This window comes from Carica papaya, chromosome 9 (assembly GCF_054855325.1).
Source record: "Carica papaya isolate Zhongbai chromosome 9, ASM5485532v1, whole genome shotgun sequence".
NCBI classification, from domain to species: Eukaryota; Viridiplantae; Streptophyta; class Magnoliopsida; order Brassicales; family Caricaceae; genus Carica; species Carica papaya.
In genome coordinates, this window is record NC_142317.1 from 16,269,369 (window position 1) to 16,290,005 (window position 20,637).

Sequence of the window (20,637 nt, forward strand, 5' to 3'; positions counted from 1 at the left end):
CTATTCAAATCTTAATTGACATTTTAAAGAGAGAAAAAAAAAAAAAAAAAAAAAAAAAAAAAGGAGTAAATGCTTCAATCATTTAACTAACCAGCCAACAATTTTACCAACTACTGATTTTACTTTTAACATTTTGATTGGAGTAACAGAAGTATAATCCAAGATTTGACTTTGAGCACTGTAATCTCCATGCGCATTTCCAGTGTGAACATTCCAAGATCATCACTAGAGTCTGTTGTCTCACATGTTTACTTTAATATATATATAAATATAATTCACATGGCGCAAACCCCATTTGAAATAAAGCCTCCTTCATCACCAACTCTCCAACCATAAATATTTCTTTTCTCTCTCAAATCTATCATTGTTGAATTCTCCAGCTACCCATCTTCACCTTTTCTCTTATTACTCTTTCCCCATTCTTGCCCAATGTAATTTCGTCTCTTCAATCTCAATTCTTTTCTTTTCTTTTCTTTTCTATCTCCTCTTAATCTCTGGGATTTCTGGGTTATTTGATCCTTTGCTTATCTCCCTCTTGTTCTACCCGCAGAATAAATTCTTGGCTTGTTATGTTCCATCATCTTTTACGATCTTAAAGCAAGAAGCAACCAGAAAATGTCTCAGAAACTGTAACCCAATTCATCTTTAAGCCTAATCCATTCATTAAAATGACTAGAATTCTACAAGAAATCAATCAGACAGATGGGGTTTTGATTCACCCACCTCCTCCAGTTTCACTCTCTTTAACTCCTTACTACAGTGTTCCACAATCTACTCCATCGTCATCATCAGCTTTGAGCAAAATCAGTCCAGTGCTTCTTCTGATAATAGCAATTCTAGCTCTCATCGTCTTCATCTCTGGTCTTCTCCATTTACTTTTCAGATTTTTAATAAAGCGGCCATCTTTTTCCACAATCTACCAATCCAATCGATACCCGCAAACCTCCACCTCTCAAACTCTTCAAAGACAATTGCAGCATCTCTTTCGCTTGCACGACTCAGGCCTAGACCAAGTTTCCATTGATGCCTTGCCTGTGTTCTGCTACAAAGACATAGTGGGACTAAAGGAGCCATTTGATTGTGCTGTTTGTTTATGTGAATTCTCAGATCGTGACAAGCTCAGATTACTCCCGGCCTGTAGTCATGCCTTTCACATCGATTGTATTGACACCTGGCTTCTCTCAAACTCTTCGTGTCCTCTCTGCAGAGGGACCCTTTCAAGTTCTGGCCTTTTGGTCGAAATCCCACTACTCGATCTGCAAATCTCGGGAGAAACGCAAAATGGGGTCTCCATTGATGGAGAAAATACGTTGTCTTCTGGTCATAATACAGTGATTAAGGAAGACAAGAGTTCAAATTCAAAGAGAGTGTTTTCAGTGAGACTCGGCAAATTCAGAAGCTTAAATGAGAGTGGAAAAAATGGTGGAGAAATTGGAAATGGAGAAAGCAGTAGGTGTAATTTGGATGGGAGGAGATGTTACTCAATGGGTAGATTTCAGTATATTGTGGGGGATTACAGTCTGGAAGTAACACTAAATGATTTGAAGTTAGTGAAAGGAAGAGAAGGAGATGAAGTGGAGGGTAAGAGAATTAGTGGGAGAAGTAGAGGTGATAGCTTCTCTGTGTCCAAGACATGGCTGTGGTCTAAGAATAAGAGATTCCCAAGCTCCGCAAATACTCCAAAGGTGGCCCTGTCTCTTTCTCCTTCTTCTTCTTCTTCTTCTTCTCCTATCATGACACCGCCTAATAATGACATAACTCAAAAGGGTATAAATATGGTGTAGTCACTTCAACTTTTCTTTTTCTTTTGTGTTTTTGACTCCAGTTTTCTTTTGTTGGTCATTAAATCCATAAGATTTGTGCAAGTGCAAATTTCTGTTTTTATTTTTTGGAGAGAATGTTACAAGTTACTTCTTTTTGGGTAAGAGGTAAAATTTGTATTCCAATAGTCTAATTTTATTTAAAAAATATTATATCATTAAAATTATATATAAATATAAAAGTTTAAGGACCAATTATTTTTTTGACTAAAGTATATATTTTTATTAAGAAGTTCATTTTATTATCGATTTGTTATGAATGCCTAAATATTACTTTTTTATTAAAATTTTATAAACTTTTTTGTAAAAAAAAAAAATTTAGTAGTGTGAATGATTGTTATACATATATCACCATATAATATACCAATTTATGTATGTATATATATATATATATATATATGTTACTTAAAAAAGTATATGGATCATCTTTTAATACTTTAACCAAAATTTAATAGACGAACAGGTCCACCTTAGGCAAAAAGAAAGTGTAATGAGCATGAAGTGGAGTACATCATGCATGTTAATTATTAATTAATTAAAAATATTAGTTGAATAAATAAATTTACATATTTTTTTTAACAGTTATACATAGCTTCATCAACTGCAAAAATCTTTGTAATAATAACTAATTATTATAGACAAACAATTAAATATTATTTTATATATGTATAGAAATTGTATTATATTTTAACTAATTACGGATATTTTTTACAATGTTTTAATTGTATCTTCTTCATATAATAATAATGAAACGATCGCTAATGATCTTTGAAATATATTTAAATCTTAAATTATTAAATTTTAAATATATAAATACAATAATTTAAATTTTAAATTAATTATAATATTTCGCATCAAGTATTACTAGTTTATTGGTGGTAGTAGTTTTATAATTTATCTGATTTGATTCGTTTTCAATAGTCATAAGATAATTATTTTAGAGTGATTTTTTTTTTTTGTGTCAACAGATAATTTTTATTATACTCTTAATTTTTGAATAATGAAAATTAATTATACAAATTTTACCTAAATAATATATACATGTAGTAAATAAAAAAGAATGTTAAAGAGGGTCGTCAAATTTCTTAATTTGACACAAAGTACTTACTTATACATATTAAATTGAATAAGTACATTAAGCTTAATAAAATTATTTTGTTATATTCAAACTAGTATCAATTCAATCCTTTATCCGAATTAGTTTCCGTTATAAAATGGATAGATGTATGTATTTTTTAAATGTTCTAACAATTTTAAATTTATTTCAATCAAAATAATCTATAATTGTTATTACATTTTGTGATAATAAAAATATATTATTTTGAGATATATTGTAAATCATATTTCTTTGACCAATCCTTCTTAATTAATATGTTTTGGTGAAAGAATTTTCTACGAAGATGAACTTTTTCTTTAGTTGTAATAAGACATGACCCATAGACGATCATATTCTATTTTCTCTAATTTTATTTTATAAAAAAATAAAGCTACAAAAATATATTAAACAAAATTCAAAAAGATCGGAGTAGCGTGTCGGAGATTTTTACAAGCCAACTTTTTTGCTCTTTCTCAAGTTCCCCTCCATGGGGACTGAGATGCAGAAGTCTACAGTTAGGGTCACGAACATACCACAAACTGTGACAGCCAAAGACCTTCTGCACTTCTTCGAGTCCCAATTAGGTCTCGACTCAGTCTTCGCTATAGAAATCTCCACTGACCGCAACAACTGGAAGCCCCGTACCTATGGCCGCGTCCAGTTCACTTCAATGGAGGTCAAATCCAAGGCCTACCTACTTTCTCTCCAAAACAAGTTTCTCTTCAAATCCCACAACCTCCAAATATCTGAAACCTACGATGACATCATCCCCAGGCCTATCGACGCGCACAACGGAATCGACAATGGGGTTTTGCATGTGGGTTTTATGGCGAACGAGAACCGGTTGTGTGTACTAGAGAGGTGGGAGGGAGTCAGGACTTGGCTGATGCCGGAAAGGAGAAGATTAGAGTTTTGGATATGGCAGGATGAGGAGTGTTACAAGCTTGAAATTAAGTTTGACCATGTTTTGAATGCTGTTGGATGTCGCCTTCGGGGTGCTTCCAAACCGAATGCTCTTCTTTTGAAGGTAATACTTCAACTCTTAATTTTTTCTTCCAACCAAACAAAAAAAAAAAAAAAATCCCTCCAATTTTTCTTCAGGATGTTGTTTGATGTAAAATAGGCATTTAAAAAATAGAATGTATGTATCTCTTGCTAGCTTCCATGGGAAGAATAAATGCTTGAGAATGCAAACTGTTGTTTCCGTTCTCAGATTTTGTTTTTTGGATAATCAGCTTCTGGACAATTACCGGATCTTGGTTTCTTACATCCTTTTCACTTATAGGCGATCTCAGTCCTTGAATTTCTTGATGCAGAGTTTGTAATTAAAATTATGGGGCTATACATGTTGATGTCATTAGCTTGATGCTATTTCGGTTTATTTTTATTTGTATAACACATTGTAGAATGAAAAACAAGGTAGAATAGAGCAGAAACTAGCCTGTGTTGAGACTGGAAACTCAGATTAGGGTTTTAGTAAAAACCTTTTTAATAAATCAACTAAGGAAATATCCGAAAAGAAAGTGTATTAAATGCTCTTGCTTCATTGAGCTTATGTTAGGTCTCTGGTGTTGTCTTACCGAGTAGCATATTTGTTAACAGATTTTAAGTTTCAAGTAAAAACCTTTTTAATAAATCAACTAAGGAAATATCCGAAAAGAAAGTGTATTAAATGCTCTTGCTTCATTGAGCTTATGTTAGGTCTCTGGTGTTGTCTTACCGAGTAGCATATTTGTTAACAGATTTTAAGTTTCATTACATCGTGCACTTTTCCGTAATAAGTCTACTCGCTAATCAATGTTGACTATCTAAAATGCTAAGTAAGGTTAGCAAAGAATGAATTGGAATTTCCTTCTATGGCCAGCTTGAAAGCAGTAGCTTTGGGTTATCTCACATCTCTTTTCGGCTATTGTTGCTCCCATCTGCTGAAATAGTATGTCCAGGCCGTGAGGTGTAGGGAATAAAATAGAACATTTGGCTATATTTGTCACTGAGCTTTTCCTAGACCACCCTAAATAATTGATCTAAGCTTATTGATTTGAATCAAGTCAATGCTGCTGCTTTTGTGTGATTTTAGTTGTAAGAGTAATATCCCTAGTATTTTAACTTTGAATTTATGGATACTGTTTATTGCTTAAAATTAATTTAAATTAATATTTCCAATTCCTGAAGCTGCTAAAGGAAGTAACAAATATCTCCGAATCATATGGAGTATGAAAGCATTTGGGCATGAAGTCTACTAGAACTTCAGCCATCTTATGTAGTGAATAAACGCCCACAACTCAAACGTAAAATTAAAGTGAGAATGGCACCATCAATAGAGTGAAGCAACATGAACTGCCACAGTATCAATAGGGTTTAGATCAAACAAGATTTGAGAAAGTAGACTTTACCATCCTAACTTCAAATTTACTGTTTCCAGGTAAAATATGGACCAAAGGTCTATCAGAAGATGTCTGGACCTGATACAGCTTCAAAATTCAGAACTGACCGATACCATATCTGCAAGGAAGATTTTGACTTTCTTTGGGTTCGTACAACAGACTTCTCTAACATCAAATCAATTGGACATTCAACTTCATTTTATTGGGATATTGGAGACGAATCGTCGGCATCTGATATTTTTTCATGTTTTCCATTTTATGAAGAAGATACGAAAAGTATAATCGGAGAGGATAAGGGAGATTTCTTATGTGAAAATGAATTAGTTCCGCTTGTAAACTGCATAGCAGCATCTAAGTTATCGTATGAGATCCTTTTTCAGCTTAACTCCCTCGTTCATTCTCAAAAGCTTAGTCTTGTTGTTGCAGATACGGATCTGATTGAGATCCTTAGCTGTTTGACCATAGATAATGCCTTGACGATTCTGCAGAAGTTACACAAGTTGGACTCTACTTGTTTTGATCCGGTGGCATTTGTAAAATCTCAATTACATGCAGTGGGGAGAAACTGTAAGATATCACCATTATCATTGAACAAAAGATTGATAGATCATAATGTGATGAGTTGTTATAGAGCACTCGTTACACCATCGAAGATTTATTGCTTGGGTCCTGAGCTTGAAACCTCTAATTATGTTGTAAAGAACTTTGCAGCATATGCATCAGATTTTATGAGAGTTACTTTTGTTGAAGAAGATTGGAGTAAGCTCCCTGCAAATGCCATTTCCACAACTGTTAAGAAAGGCATTTTTGCAAAGGCTTTTAGGACTAGAATATATCACAGGATATTGTCTATTCTTAAAAATGGGATTGTAATTGGAGCTAAAAAGTTTGAGTTTCTAGCTTTCTCAGCCAGTCAACTTCGCTCAAATTCTGTTTGGATGTTTGCTTCGAATGAAAAGTTGAGAGCAGAAGATATCAGGCAATGGATGGGCGTCTTCAATAACATTCGCAGTGTGTCCAAATGTGCAGCTAGAATGGGCCAATTGTTCAGTTCTTCTAGGCAGACATGCAATGTCCCTCTACAAGATGTGGAGATTATGCCGGATGTTGAAGTTACTTCTGGGGGTATTAAGTACTGCTTCTCTGATGGTATTGGCAAAATTTCTCTATCATTTGCTAGACAGGTCGCTCAGAAGTGTGGATTGAGTCACACTCCTTCAGCATTTCAGATTCGATATGGTGGCTTCAAAGGTGTCATTGCCATTGATTGTAATTCCTTCAGGAAGATGTCTCTGCGCAGAAGTATGCTTAAGTTTGAATCAAAGAACAGGATGCTTAATGTCACAAAGTGGAGCGACTCCATGCCTTGCTTTTTGAACCGAGAGATTATCTGCCTCTTGTCAACCTTGGGAATTAAGGATGAAAAAATTGAGGAAATGCAACAGGAACAGTTACATTTGCTGGGAAAAATGCTGACAAACAGAGAGGCGGCTCTGGATGTCCTACAAAATTTAGGCATAGCCAATTCTAAGAACATTCTGCTAAAGATGTTACTTCAAGGTTATGAGCCAAATGCCGAACCTTACCTCTCAATGATACTTCAGGCGCTCTATGATAACCAGTTGTCTGACCTAAAAACTAGATGCCGAATATTTGTACCAAAGGGCCGGATCCTTATCGGGTGCTTGGACGAAACTGGTATATTAGATTATGGTCAAGTTTACATTCATCTAACTGTGACAAAAGCAGAACTAGAATGTGAGGATCAGAGTTACTTCCGGAAGGTTGAGGAGAAAACAGCTATAGTTATGGGTAAGGTGGTTGTGACAAAAAATCCTTGTCTTCATCCAGGAGACATTAGAGTTCTTGAAGCTGTTTATGCAGTTGAGTTAGAGGAGAAAGGTTTAGTAGATTGCCTTGTTTTTCCGCAAAGAGGAAAAAGGTATTGTTCTTCTCTTGTAGTCCTTGTCTTCCTTTGTATTTTGCAGTTAAACTGTATCTTCAATTGCTATGGTTCCAATTCAGGGCTTCAGGCCATGAATCATTGAATTGTAAGGTTATCAAGGGAGTGCATAATGTTATAAAAATTTTTGGATGAGTTGATCTTTCTTCATAACCGCAGGCCTCATCCTAATGAATGCTCTGGTGGTGATCTTGATGGGGACTTATTTTTCGTAAGCTGGGATAAAGATCTCATTCCGTGTGAAACTGAGATGCCAATGGACTATACTGGGCGGAGACCTCGTATGATGGATCATGATGTGACCTTAGAGGTAGCTTTCTAATCGTGTTAAAGTTAAGCATTCTGGCACCACAGCACTGAAAATGTGACAGTGTGTTCATTCTTTGCTTCATTCTATCATTCTTCTTTTTGAAATTTTCAGGAAATTCAAAAATTTTTTGTTGATTACATGATTAACGATAATTTGGGAGCCATCTCTACTGCACATCTAGTTCATGCTGATCGGGAACCAGATAAAGCTCATAGTCAGAAATGTCTTGAATTAGCAAACCTCCATTCTATGGCTGTTGACTTTGCGAAGACAGGGGCACCTGCCGATATGCCAGGCATTCTAAGACCGAGAGAGTTTCCAGATTTCATGGAGCGAGGAGACAAGCCATATGAATCCCAAGGAGTGCTTGGAAAACTCTACCGTGCTGTTTGTGACCTAGCCAATCAAGAAAGGCCAAAGTTTGTGTGGTCAGAGAAAATTGCTGAAGCAACATATGATTGTGAACTCGAAGTCAATGGGTTTGAGGATTTTGTTGAAATTGCAAAGACGCACAGAGATATGTACGAAGAGAAAATAAGCTCATTAATGAAGTACTACGAGGCAGAAGGTGAGGATGAAATACTAACAGGTCATTTCCGCAACCGAGCAATGTATTTGCGATACGACAACAGGAGATACGGTGATATGAAGGACCGAAGCTTGTTGTCTGTGAAAAGCTTACAGAAGGAGGCTAAAGAATGGTTCGAGAGCAGCTGCAAGGAAGACGAACAACTGCAGTTGGCGTCTGCATGGTATCATGTAACCTACCATCCTTCTTACTGCCATGAAGGTATAAATTTTGTGAGCTTCCCATGGATTGTAGGAGACATTTTACTGAACATAAAATCTATTAACAGCAGAATGTTACAGTAAGCAGATAAATTATTTTATAAATAATTTTATTCATTTTCTAAGTTTCTTGTTTTTACTAAATATGTTATATATAATTTAAAATAATGTTGACTAGAGAGCTTAATTAGATTTTTTTTTTTTTTTCTGAAAAGATAAGAAATTGGAAAAACAAAAAAAAAAAAAAAAAATGCATGGGTTCTGGTTTTGTCAAAATTTATTTCTTATAAAAATCTTAAATTTAAGTACCTTTTTAATTGCTTGTTAAGTGTTAATGAGATAGTATTGAATAAAGTTTTTTTTTAAAACTTTTTTTTAGTCGATGGCAAACATTTGGCAATTAAGAGGTACTTAATTTTAATACGTCACCCAGTTATGCACATCCCGTATTAAGAGAGCATCACTATTTATATATCCAAATTTGCTCCTTCAATAAATCTTTTTTTTTTTTTTTTTTTTATAAATCCCCAGAAGGAATCCAATTAAATTGGTATCATACATGGGATTTCTAATTAACAACTATATATCCATATATAAGCAGTAAATATCTAATATATTTAAGTACTATTTAAATGCAATAAATTAAAAAGTATCATAATTAAATATTGTGGCTTAAAAACTTTGTCTACATACTTAATTTTACAAATATCTGGAGCTAATAACTATTCTGAAATTTTAATCAAATTCAACCATAAAATCTGTATATTTGATACAATTATATTATTTTTCGTAGTTAAAAAGAAAAAATAAATCAATGTTATAAAAAAAGAAAGAAAATCATAAGATTTCTTTTTTAAAAAAAAAAAAATTAATATTTTAAGGAGAAGAAAAATCATAACATTAAGAAAAAAACAAATCATAATATTAAAGAAGAAAAAACCGCAAAATAAAAAAAGAAATAAATAATAAAATTATATCATTTATAATATTATACTCTTTAATAAAATAATTCTAAAAAACATGTATATATAACATTATAATCTTTAATAAAATCAAGACATTCTTCTTAATATTATTAACAAATTAAATTTACATCATTATCCTTCAAAATCTTTTCTTGATAAGAAAAATAAAAAATAAAAAATAAAAACAATAATTGGTAAACCAACAATCCTGATCCTATCACCATCTTTATACAGACGACGTTACTACTCATTTACCAAAAACAAAATCTCTCAACTATTAAAAACAAAAAACAAATTAAATAATAAAATAAATAAAAACAAAGAACGCCGCCGTCACATTACACCGTTAGGTCAACGCTACTGCTCACGCGCCCACCTTCAAGGACCAAGAAACAACGCCACAACCGCGCGTTTCACGCGAAAGCTGTTCTCTCCTTGCTAGAAACCTCCATAGACGACGTCGTTGTGGCCGTACCTTTACCCGCACCCGGAACCGATGCCCATCGGCTCGAGAAATCGCGGTATCCACTGTAATCTCCTTCGGTTTCGAAATCACCGTTCACGCCGTGGCCTTCGTCGAAATTCAAAGCGTAACTCAATGGATCATATTGGAATTTCCCATGTCGGTTACCGGCGCCGGCGTTTTTGTTCCTGTTGAAGCGTCGGATAAAGGTTTTCCAACGAGGTCCGGCGACGATCTCCGACCATTCTCGTATCTTCTTGAAGGCTCTGATTCCCCGATCCCACCATCGACCCTCATGGTGCCTATCAGACGACGATCCTATCCGTTCCCACCAGGCTAATCTAACGGAAGATGATCTGGCGGAGCCGAAGCAAGGGAAACAGAAGCAGCAGCGCGTGTTCCTCAGCAGAGAATTAGATGCTTCTTCAGGGTCCGGATTGCTCTGGGCCATGGACGGATCTTCCATTCCCATCTATCAACTAAAACACTGAAGTCCGAGTGGTCGGTCTCCTGCTTTTCAGCTGAAAATTTCAGCGCAAACCCTAACCCCTATCTCTCGATCAATCCCCGTCTCTCACTGTGTCTGTTCAGAAGATAAACCTACGGTGCCTTGTCTGATATACATGCCAAGAACCGAAAGGTTGTAACGGGAACATTGGGGCGACCGGGTATGCGATAGAGTGACCGGTAACTGCCGGTTGATTTTTGAGGCGATCGCCTAACTGAACCGGGAAGGGATTTTTAGTAATTTATGGGGTAGTTGGATTGTGATCTGGTGCTTCGCGTGCGATAGAGATTTCCAATTGTGTGGGCCCGAGGATGACGTGGATTTACATGGAACGCATAAGCTGGTGGGGACAGCCCTCGGTAAATTATTTTTCGACCCAAAGATTCCGCTGATCATCGGAGTGGGTCCCACGAGATAGCGACTCACCGTCGTACACGCGGACGAGGGACTTTTATTTTCTGGTGCTGTACCAATTAGGAGAGCTTTATCCAAAATATCGCAAAAATTTTAACAACTAAAAAATACAGAAAAGGAAACTTCAATTAAAAGAATAGGAAACTTGTTCACGTGTGTGCATGAATCGAAAAAGGAAAATATATTGTAACACAAATTGTCTTTTACAATTTCCAAGTCAATTTGCAGGTAGAGAAACAAAATGTGTAGAGGAAAGTACCAACCGGTTTGCTTTCTTTCTCAAGAATAAGAGAAGTATGGTTCAAGTTTCAGTACTGGAACAGCTTCATTATTTAAGGCATAAACATCTATTGGGAAAAAACACAAGTTAATCAAATCAATTAGAGATCGATGATAATCCACCAATAGATGGATTTTGCCCCAGATAACTATTTCTGTTTATCTTTTTCAAGGCCTTGTAAATCTCTGTTTTCCTGTCTGTACAAACGTCTGTGGATGAATATGTAAGCATCAAGTTAAAAAAAAAGAATATGTAACAAGTCATCCCAGCATTAGCTTTGTAATCAAGGCAATTCTCGTCACGCTTTCAGAAATTAGTATATCTGCATCGTAAGCAATAAAAAAGAACGAACTCATATCTACAATATATACCTAGTCAAAAAAAAAAAAAAAGGAAGAAGAAAAACTTCATATAATTCACTAATAGTTCCCCAAATTTCATTTTTAGTGTCCTGCAGTTCAAAGGTTGAGGAGGATAACCCAAAAGCAGAAAGTGTATGAAGCGTAGCTCCATGCATTTGAATTTCCACATAATTATAATCTGTGAACAGGTTCAGGAGAAAGCAGTGGAAAGTTTGGAGCTCCGAAATTTCCTTAACAATCATAAAGGAACAAGCAGGAAACATGAAATTATGGCTGCAACCCAAGCTTTGGATTTCTTGCTTCATTATCGAGACTATACACTTGAACAGAATCTGGGAGAGCCAGGGAGGTGCTCCAAATTTCATATCAAACAATCTTGCTATCTAAGTTAATCTATCTAGTCTAGCCCCAATGTGTCAAATTCTATATACATGACTTGCAGCTGAAAAGATAGAACAGATAGAGAAATTAATAAATCCTGGATAATAAATTTAAAACTCATTCCATGTGATCCTTTTATTCATTGACTTGAAACTCAAGCTATCTTTCGAGCACAAATATTTTCAGGAATTTTTTCTCACCATGTAGACAATAGATGTGTGTGGTAGTTAGAAACAAAAATAATTTTTACTGAATAAAAATAAAAATATAGTATTAGTGATGCACTCATATATCTTTGAAAAATTATGTTTTGAATTTCTAAAACTTCACCATGTTCTGATTAGATTCAAAAGTGTTTTTTTTTTTCTTTGTCATAATTTGATCTTTAAACTTATAGATTTTATTTTTGTTCACAATCTTTTAATGCAAATGTGAAAAATTTAACAAAAAGTGAGAAATTGTTGTTAATTATTTTGCGTTTTGTTTTTTATAGAATCCGAGAGCCATAACAACTAAATATTAAATTTAATAAACTCAACAAGACAGTAATTTGTTTTATTTAAGTTACATAGATTATAAAAAAAGAAGAAATCTACAGTAATTTTTCAAAAAAATTTCAATTTCTAATCTTAAATCATGTCACTCAAGTAAAACACGAAGGATTTTTATTATTTAAATAAAAAATTACATTAAAAAATCACGTTTTGGAATAATTATTACACTGGTAGTCAGGCTGCCAGCAATGGTAGTCATTTCACTACAACCGATGATGGCCAGTCCACCTAGTATCAGGACTGAACCTGCCCAGTTCAGGCGATCAGTGCACCAGGCACTGCTAACAGTTCACCAGGTGCCAGTGGCCAATCCACTTTGCACTGGTGACAAATTCACCCAGAGCATCAAGTCCATCCTGCCTGAGGCTGGTGTTTTCATGTACCAAGCAACACTTTTTATGTTTCAACAGAAAACACAGAAGAAGGATATCATCAAGCCAAAGATGGATATTAAAAATTCAAGATAAGTCCATGGCATGATAGAACATAGATTATATAAACCATAACAGAGCACCCTTAATTGACCGATTTGGTTCTAATACTGATTCATTTACATTACTATAGTGCCTCATGCCACAGCAACCAACTTTCCTTCTAGCATAAACAGCCAGCACAATCTATTGCAACATAACAAAGAAACATGCTTTGGCACTACATAGAAGATCACAACTAGACAACACCACTAAAAGAAGCATTCTTTAGCAGCAGATATGGACAGAAGCCCAACTTACAGCACAGTAGCTTTTCCAACCTCCCGATGAAGAGTCCAGAAAATACGTCCAGCATCATCAGACTTCTCACTATCAAGAGCAATGGCACCAACCATTGCTCGAAAAGCACCACAAACCACTCCTGGAATTGATGAATTCGTCTTGGAAGAAACTCTAACCACCTTCTCCAGTCCCAACCCCCTGCCATCATTAGCACATGAAGAAACTACCTCAGAAATCTCTGATATCCGGTGGTTCAGATCACCTGCAGAAGTATCAACATCCTTCCCGAGGTAGCGGAGAGAAACTGCAGTTTCAATAATATGAACCCCCAGAATACTCAATGCCTTGTTATTCTCTTCTGAGTACGAGGGATGGGTCATAGCACGGCGTAGAAGACCAACACTCTCAAACTCGTAGCTAAGTAAGGAGGAAGATAGAATAAAAAACCTCTCTTATACTTTTTCTTCTCAAAATAGATAGGCACGGAACAATAGCAAAGACATTGAACTACATCTCTGTCATGCTACTCAATAATTAGATGCACATATGTGTATACAGTTTTCATTGTTAAAGGCATGAAACAACACAGAAGAACATTACATGCTAACAGGAGATGATCTGGCATCCAGTGTAAGTTAGATGCATATATGCATCGACAATTTCACCTGTTACATTTCCATTTAGGAATTTGACGTTACTCTACTTTCCCAGAAATTTGAATTTCTTTTCAACTAAACCAGATAGATAAAATTTTAAACAGAATTCTTAGGTAATATGATCCTTTTATTCAAAAGAAAGAAACCCTACCACTGATTATTTTTCAGTTTTCCCCACTTTCATGCACGTTTTCTCAGAAACTAAAAGGATCACTGTGTGGCCAACAATAACTCACCCAATTTGCTTCTGGAGTGCTTTGATAGCTGCTGAAAACGGCGAGGATGGGAGTTTGATCCTCGGCTCGTAAGGCTCATTCACAGCGTAAACCTATCATCACAAATCAGCACAGATATTGTTCCCCTTTCTTCTAGCGCATTCCAAGTAAGACTTTAGGGTTAGAAAACTAATAAATGAGAACGAGCGATACCTGAGAAAGAAGAGAGCAGAAGACCGCCGAGACGAGAAAAGTGAAGACAGTGGAGCGACGAGAAGACATCTTCCCTCAAGCCGTCTTTGTTCTTCTAGAAATATTTTTACTTCTTTTTTCCGTTTCACCAGCGATTCCAAGGTAAAAGTTGGCCTCTGCAAAAGACTTGAGTCGAAAATAGAAATATATATATATATACATGTATATATTGTAATAGCTAACAGAAATACAGTCCCATTACAAAGGCCCACTTTTGTCCGTCGTCCTGTAGGGCTTGTATAAACTGAATTGGCAGAGGAAAGTGAAGAGAAGAAGGAAACGAAAAAGATAGATATTATTTATTTTTTATTTTTTCGTTTAAAAATTAATTAAAGAAATTAATAAAATATTCAATGTCTTTTTTTAATGTTTTAAAATTTTTAATTTTCGAGATGTAAGGAAAAGAAAATAAGAAAAGTACTAAAAAAATATATTTTTTTAATTTTGAACTATGTAATTTATTATTCTATTAACAATAATTTAATTATTTTGTTATCATCAATTATTTTATTTCTTTTATAAAATTAATGAAACAAAATATTACAATAATATCTCATTAAATAATTTTTTTATTTTCTTCAAAAAGTAAAACACGCCGTAATTTCTATTTTCTACTTTTATGTGTATATATGTATTTTTATTTATTAATATGTATTTAAACCTGTAGCATGTTTATGCTATTTTTTATTTTTAAACAAACAAAAAATATTGACCCATAAAATTAGCATGTTTAATTAATAAGATGCTAAAAATAAATCTTCTTTTAAAATTTTTAATTAATAAAACGTTAAAAATAAATATATTTTTTTTAATTATATAGTTAGTAATTTCAATCTTTTTCAAAAGACAATTGAAAAAAATATATATATATATAGAGACAGTTCTCTTTTCACATATAAAATGTAAACTGTATTTGTATACACCTATTCAACTGTCACTAAACATTAATTCTAGGATCCTCCTATATTTTATCCCTTGTGAAACCTTCTCTACATTGCCAGACTCAACACGTTCTGAATCCAGTAACCAAGTCTTCCTGAAGAATTTGGAGGTGTATCGGACAGGGTCCGAACACGCAATAAAACGAATAAGTTAACAAGTCTTCTATGTTAAATATTGAAGAAAGAATCCATCCAATAAACCCTTCCTTTTCGACCTCAACCATGAAGCTTCCTTACCCGATTTCATATCAAGCAGCAGCATTTTCAAATGTTACTCGGTTTTCTGTGTTACATCTCGACTTAGGTCTTGAAGTAGCCGCCAACCCTTGAAGCAATGTCAAAACATCCACAGTATCATCTAGATAGTACTTAGCATTGCTTGGTTTTTGGCCAACCGTGCAAGCAAAGATTTCTGGTGCGGCAGGAATTGATGAAGTTGAACTACAACCTATACGTGATATGCTTGCAAACATGTCCTCGTCAGACCTATCATCCCCGATGCACAAAACAAAATCCACAGGTTTCCCACTACTGATCAATGTGGATAATACCTTCTCCGTGGCCAATCCTTTCGTAACTCCCTATAAGTAGATAATGTACATTAAAAAATTTGATCCCACTAGGTTATAGATGCAAACAATAGAAGGGAAACACACATACCTGAGGCTTAACTTCAACGATATGCTGGCCCCTTGTAACGACAACAGGTTCATTTGCAAGAACATTTTCAAGATGATCCAGAAGCTCCTTGGCCTGCCATGATCCAAAATCTGGATCAGCATCTTGATGGTGCCACACCAACGCACTGTCCTTCGATTCTATGTAGGAACCATCAGTTGCCTCTGTATATAATGTCATAACTGGCTCTGCAATTCTTTTCCAATCAAAATTTATTGCTGAAGGACTGGTTTCCCAACTGGACTTCCTGTTCCATCTTCAGAAGATAGAGTAGTTAACTTCATGAATAACTAATATATTCTTTAGTATCACATATGCAAAACTAATATGAGTGTCGAAACCAATCTTCGAATTAGATATTGAATAATGTTTAACTTGCTTGCACCAGGTTTGTAAAATTAGTCATACACAAACTTGTAGATTCAACGAGTACCAAGAACATACCTTATGAAGTATCCATGCTCGGCTGCTATACCTAGATTCCCGCACTGAGTAAACCAATCACTCAACGATTTGCACCCTCTACCACTAACTATAAACACAGTGTTTTTAGGATCACTGCATAGATTGTTCAAAACAGAGATGACTTCAGGACTGGGGGCTTTGACAATGGAAGTTTGGGGCACCAATGTCCCGTCATAATCCAAGAATATTGCCCTTCTGCATGTCCTCTTATAAATGGAGACCATATGGTTGAGAGGGAGCTTCTTAAAACTCGGAGAAAGAGACAATATCCTGAAATTCAAGCCAAAACCAATACTGCAGCAACACTTACTGTAATGATCTTTGCACGCTCGCTCCAAGTCCTGCATAAAACTTCGAGCCCAGTATGCAACATCATGGGAACTAACGTACCTATAGTGTTTCTCATGTCGTAACTGCTTCTCTACATCAGACATTGAAATGGCAACATCTAATGCTTCAGCTACAGCATCAATATCCCATGGATTGACCCTAATTGCTCCACTTAGAGATGGAGAGCAGCCTATAAACTCTGAAACAACAAGTGTACTTGTATGGGGTGATCCCAAGGCAATCCCTAAAGCTTCATCCACTGTCGGAGTCCCCTGCCTAGAGACAATGTAGTTGTAGGGCACTAGGTTCATTCCATCCCTAACTGCATTCACAATGCAACATTCTGCTAAAGCATAATAGGCAGTCTTCTCATGGAGAGAAACCGGACGATCAACGAGTACCGCAGGTTCATACCCAAGAAGACCGAAATTATCATTTATCCTTTTGGTTATCTCATAGGTTTCCTTTCTTGCTTCCTGTACATCTTTCCCTGTGCTCCTTGCAGGATTTATAATTTGAACCAGGACAAGTTGTCCCCTAAATTCTGGATGCTGCTGCAAAAGCAGTTCCATTGCTAATAATTTCAGACTAATGCCTTTGAATATGTCCATGTCATCAACACCAAGAATAATCTTTTTCCCTCTGAACTTTTCTTTGATTTCTTTGACCTTAGCAGAAGAAGAGGGGTGATTTAATGCAGATTCAATCTGGCCCATGTGAATGCCTACTGGACAAATCTTGATGTAGACAGTGCGACCAAAATATTCAAGCCCGATGTGTCCTCTCTTCGATTCATAGTTCAGGCCCAGCATTCTGCTGCAACAAGAAAGAAAATGCCGGGCATAATCAAATGTATGAAAGCCAATTAAATCTGCATTCAGCAGTGCTTTCAAAACTTCATCTCTGACAGGCAGAGTTCGGTAGATTTCTGATGAGGGGAATGGACTGTGAAGGAAGAAGCCTAGCTTAACTTGATTGAAATGCTTCCTCAGGAATGTGGGAAGAACCATAAGGTGATAATCATGAACCCATACGAAATCTTCTTCAGGATTTATAACCTCCATGACCTTATCAGCAAATATCTTATTAGCAGAAACATATGCCTGCCAAGACGATCTGTTAAAGCAATTACCATAGTCTGGGCAAATGGGCAGCATATAATGAAAAAGAGGCCATAAATACTGCTTACAGAACCCATGATAGAACTTTTTTTGAAGGTCAGGAGGAAGAAATGTGGGCACACAATTAAATTCTTCCAGCAGTGTCTGGGAAACTTCATCTTGTTCGCTTGCTTTTACATCAACCTTCAGAGAACCCACATAAACAACATCAACATCAGATAAAAAGCCATCCCTCATTTGCAATAGAAGTGAATCCTGATCAAGACTAAAGAACCATTTTCCAGATTTTGAATCCTTCCGGGAATTTAGAGGTAGAAAATTTGCCACTATAATTCTCTTCTTACGACTTTCAGTTAATGGGCTGTGTGAATCTCCAATGTTGCTTCCATCTCCATGTACATCAGAAATAAACCCAGGAAAAGTCATAACACGAGGAAGCGTTCCCGGAGTTTGATGGAAATCCGACATGTCTTCGGATGCTAAGTCAAAAAAATTTACACAAGATCTTAATAACATGCTTGGCTGCAAGTACTCTTATGCTTAACCAAAGTGTGGGAACAGCTCCAGATAATCCAAGTATAGTCTTTCATGGAAGATCTTGAACCAAGTACCTGTATTAGAAAGACAGAAAGAGATGTTATAATTATCATGTTGCAGGACGATATTGCTGAACCACCATGATTTTGAGATTATTGGTAATCAGAAAACTTTCAAATAACTTGAAAAGAAAAGAGCAACATTGTGGACAGAAGAATATTTCATTCTAAAATGTAATAAAACACTTCTGACGGAAAGCTTTCGAGTTTTTTCCTGACACTGCAAGAAGAATACGAATGCCAAAAGTTCTAGGAAAGATAATTGAAAAAAAAAATAACATAATATGTGAGTCAAAATCGTTGGAACATATCAAGAACATTCGTTGGCTTAAAAAGTGAGCAGTTTGAATATTCACCAATATATTTTTATACAATAGTCAGGACGCCCATATTTCTTTCTGTTATTAATCGTAACGAGTAAAATCTACCCTTATGCAAAAAATCCATTAAAGATTATCCATCAATTCTAACACAATATCTCAGACATCCAACTTGATCAATACATCTATAAAAGGAATTTCTCATAGTACAGATATATCAAAACAGGTGAAAAAAGATTCAAAAAAATACAATTAAATTCTTGGAGATAACAAGGACTCATACAGTACACACAGAGGGATATACATACATAGTATTGTTGACTAAGGAGCAGAATAACAGCCTGTTAGATAAAATGGATATTTTTTCCAGCCAATAAGAAAAACAAGCATTTTCAATAAGTATAGTTCCAATTCTGCACTTTCATTCCCATTTACAGCTTGGCTCCAGCAAAATCATTTAAGTCAGCCTATCTACCCTCTAACTAAGGACAGTGTCATAATACTAGGTGAATAACTGCATCTAAAAAACTTCGCCTTTTATCCTTCTGGATACTACAATCTTCGTCTTTATCTTATCTTTCAAAGAAAATTTCAGTTAGAACCATGAAAAATAAATGAGATTAATATTATTTTCTTTGAGATATCAAAGATTACTATATTTTATTTTCCTATTTATTCTGATTCTATAAATTTATCCCTTCACGTATAAGGGTCAATTTTCTTCAACTCCGCATTTTTCTGCACATAAGCTAATAATTTTAAGAGTATCTCCAGTCCCCATTACAGATAATCCAAAAGGGTCAACTCCATAAACTCATGAATAATGAGTCTTGTACCTTGTCAACTTTTTACCGGCCAAATTTCAAGATTGATTACATATATGCATAAAATAGATTATTCAAATTTAATTTACAAGCAAACCAAACACATTTTGTACTCTAATAGATAGAAAATTCTAATAGACAGGAACAAAAAATAAAAATAAAAATAAAAGATAGAATCCTGGAGAATGGAGATAGAATGGTGCTGAGATACACGGAAGAACTTAAAGCCATGCTTGAACTTTTAGATCCCGAAATTCCCATGCATATCTATACATGCAGATACGAATGTATCCACCACCTTAACATAAATATACGACTACATATATACTTATACGTATACACACACACACACACACACACACATGTACAGAGAGAGAGAGCAACAGATTCAAAGACATTACCTGAAAATGATTTAGGCTGATCGAAGCCAGCAGAACCTATACCAAGCAGCTCATATATAGCAGTGACGAACAAAATTTCCTACAAAAGATCATTCAAAATGAGTTAAACAAGAAAACCCCGTTGGCAACTGAGAAACCATGTAAAAGAGGAAAAGAAAATACAAAAATCTAAGGAATCCATGTGCCCATTACTTGTAAACTTTTCTAAGCAACCAAACAGATAAAACCAGAACATCAAGGATAACCCAGAGCGAGAAATAAATGGAAATGAGTTCACGAGGTAAATACCCGCCCAGTAAAGAATAATGTTATGGGGTTGATAGAGATTATATGATAAATACATTGAGAGAAAATGTGAGTTAGGTTCAAAGCTGGTGAGATTTCTGATGAACTTTCACGGGTTCAAAGCCCAATAACACGACCCAGAAAGAAAGAGAAAAGAAAAAGAAGGAAAGAGAATTGAAAAAAAAAAATGGATGAAGGTTCTGTTTGGTTTGGTGTTTGGTGATTGATTCAACAAAGGAAGCTGGAGATAGATATGGATTAAACGTAGAACATCAAAAGTCAAAAAGAAAGCAGATATAGACATGGAAAGAGAAAAGAGAGCGTGTTGTTCTACAGTTAGTCTGTCCGTCTACTCCTACTTCACATGACTCCTTTTTCCTAAAATACCCTCACTCTGCCCCTTTATTACTAAATTGCCCCCATTAGTAGTTCATTGTACTCTTAATTAACAAAAACGAATTTACGGAAAATAAATAAATAAATGTGTTGATGAATATATTAGTTTTATATTATTTTAAAAAAAATTTGTAATTTTTTTTTTACAAACCCTT

At 35.2% G+C, this 20,637-nt stretch overlaps 4 protein-coding genes and 1 pseudogene across 6 annotated transcripts; 2 read left to right on the top strand and 3 right to left on the bottom strand.

Annotated features, from left to right (window-relative positions):
• Positions 1–322: 322 nt before the first annotated feature.
• Positions 323–1,872, top strand: LOC110809360 (RING-H2 finger protein ATL46 pseudogene; annotated as a pseudogene).
• A 1,433-nt stretch (positions 1,873–3,305) lies between these two features.
• On the top strand, positions 3,306–8,487 carry RDR2 (RNA-dependent RNA polymerase 2). Its single transcript, XM_022035157.2, has 4 exons — positions 3,306–3,943; positions 5,339–7,242; positions 7,423–7,573; positions 7,685–8,487. The coding sequence occupies exons 1-4, from the start codon at positions 3,404–3,406 to the stop codon at positions 8,444–8,446; spliced, it is 3,357 nt and encodes a 1,118-aa protein (XP_021890849.2). The 5' UTR covers positions 3,306–3,403; the 3' UTR covers positions 8,447–8,487.
• A 917-nt stretch (positions 8,488–9,404) lies between these two features.
• LOC110809376 (uncharacterized) lies at positions 9,405–11,983 on the bottom strand. Its single transcript, XM_022035187.2, has one exon. It carries the CDS (start codon positions 10,260–10,262, stop codon positions 9,741–9,743), a length of 522 nt encoding a protein of 173 aa, XP_021890879.2. The 5' UTR covers positions 10,263–11,983; the 3' UTR covers positions 9,405–9,740.
• A 783-nt stretch (positions 11,984–12,766) lies between these two features.
• Positions 12,767–14,384, bottom strand: NFD2 (Ribonuclease III family protein). Its single transcript, XM_022035181.2, has 3 exons — positions 14,087–14,384; positions 13,895–13,986; positions 12,767–13,419 (listed from the first exon to the last, which is right to left on the bottom strand). Exons 1-3 carry the CDS (start codon positions 14,153–14,155, stop codon positions 13,017–13,019), a joined length of 564 nt encoding a protein of 187 aa, XP_021890873.1. The 5' UTR covers positions 14,156–14,384; the 3' UTR covers positions 12,767–13,016.
• A 591-nt stretch (positions 14,385–14,975) lies between these two features.
• On the bottom strand, positions 14,976–20,406 carry LOC110809355 (putative alpha,alpha-trehalose-phosphate synthase [UDP-forming] 9). Of its 3 annotated transcripts, none has more exons than XM_088211347.1 (5): positions 20,090–20,406; positions 19,802–19,880; positions 16,189–18,271; positions 15,727–15,991; positions 14,976–15,647 (listed from the first exon to the last, which is right to left on the bottom strand). In XM_088211347.1, exons 3-5 carry the CDS (start codon positions 18,174–18,176, stop codon positions 15,315–15,317), a joined length of 2,586 nt encoding a protein of 861 aa, XP_088067473.1. In that variant the 5' UTR covers positions 18,177–18,271; positions 19,802–19,880; positions 20,090–20,406; the 3' UTR covers positions 14,976–15,314. The 3 variants fall into 3 exon arrangements, with proteins under 3 accessions (XP_088067473.1, XP_088067471.1, XP_088067472.1); XM_088211345.1 differs by having other exon boundaries at positions 15,727–16,000; positions 20,090–20,405; XM_088211346.1 differs by having other exon boundaries at positions 15,727–16,000; positions 19,994–20,405.
• Between the last annotated feature and the right edge of the window lie 231 nt (positions 20,407–20,637).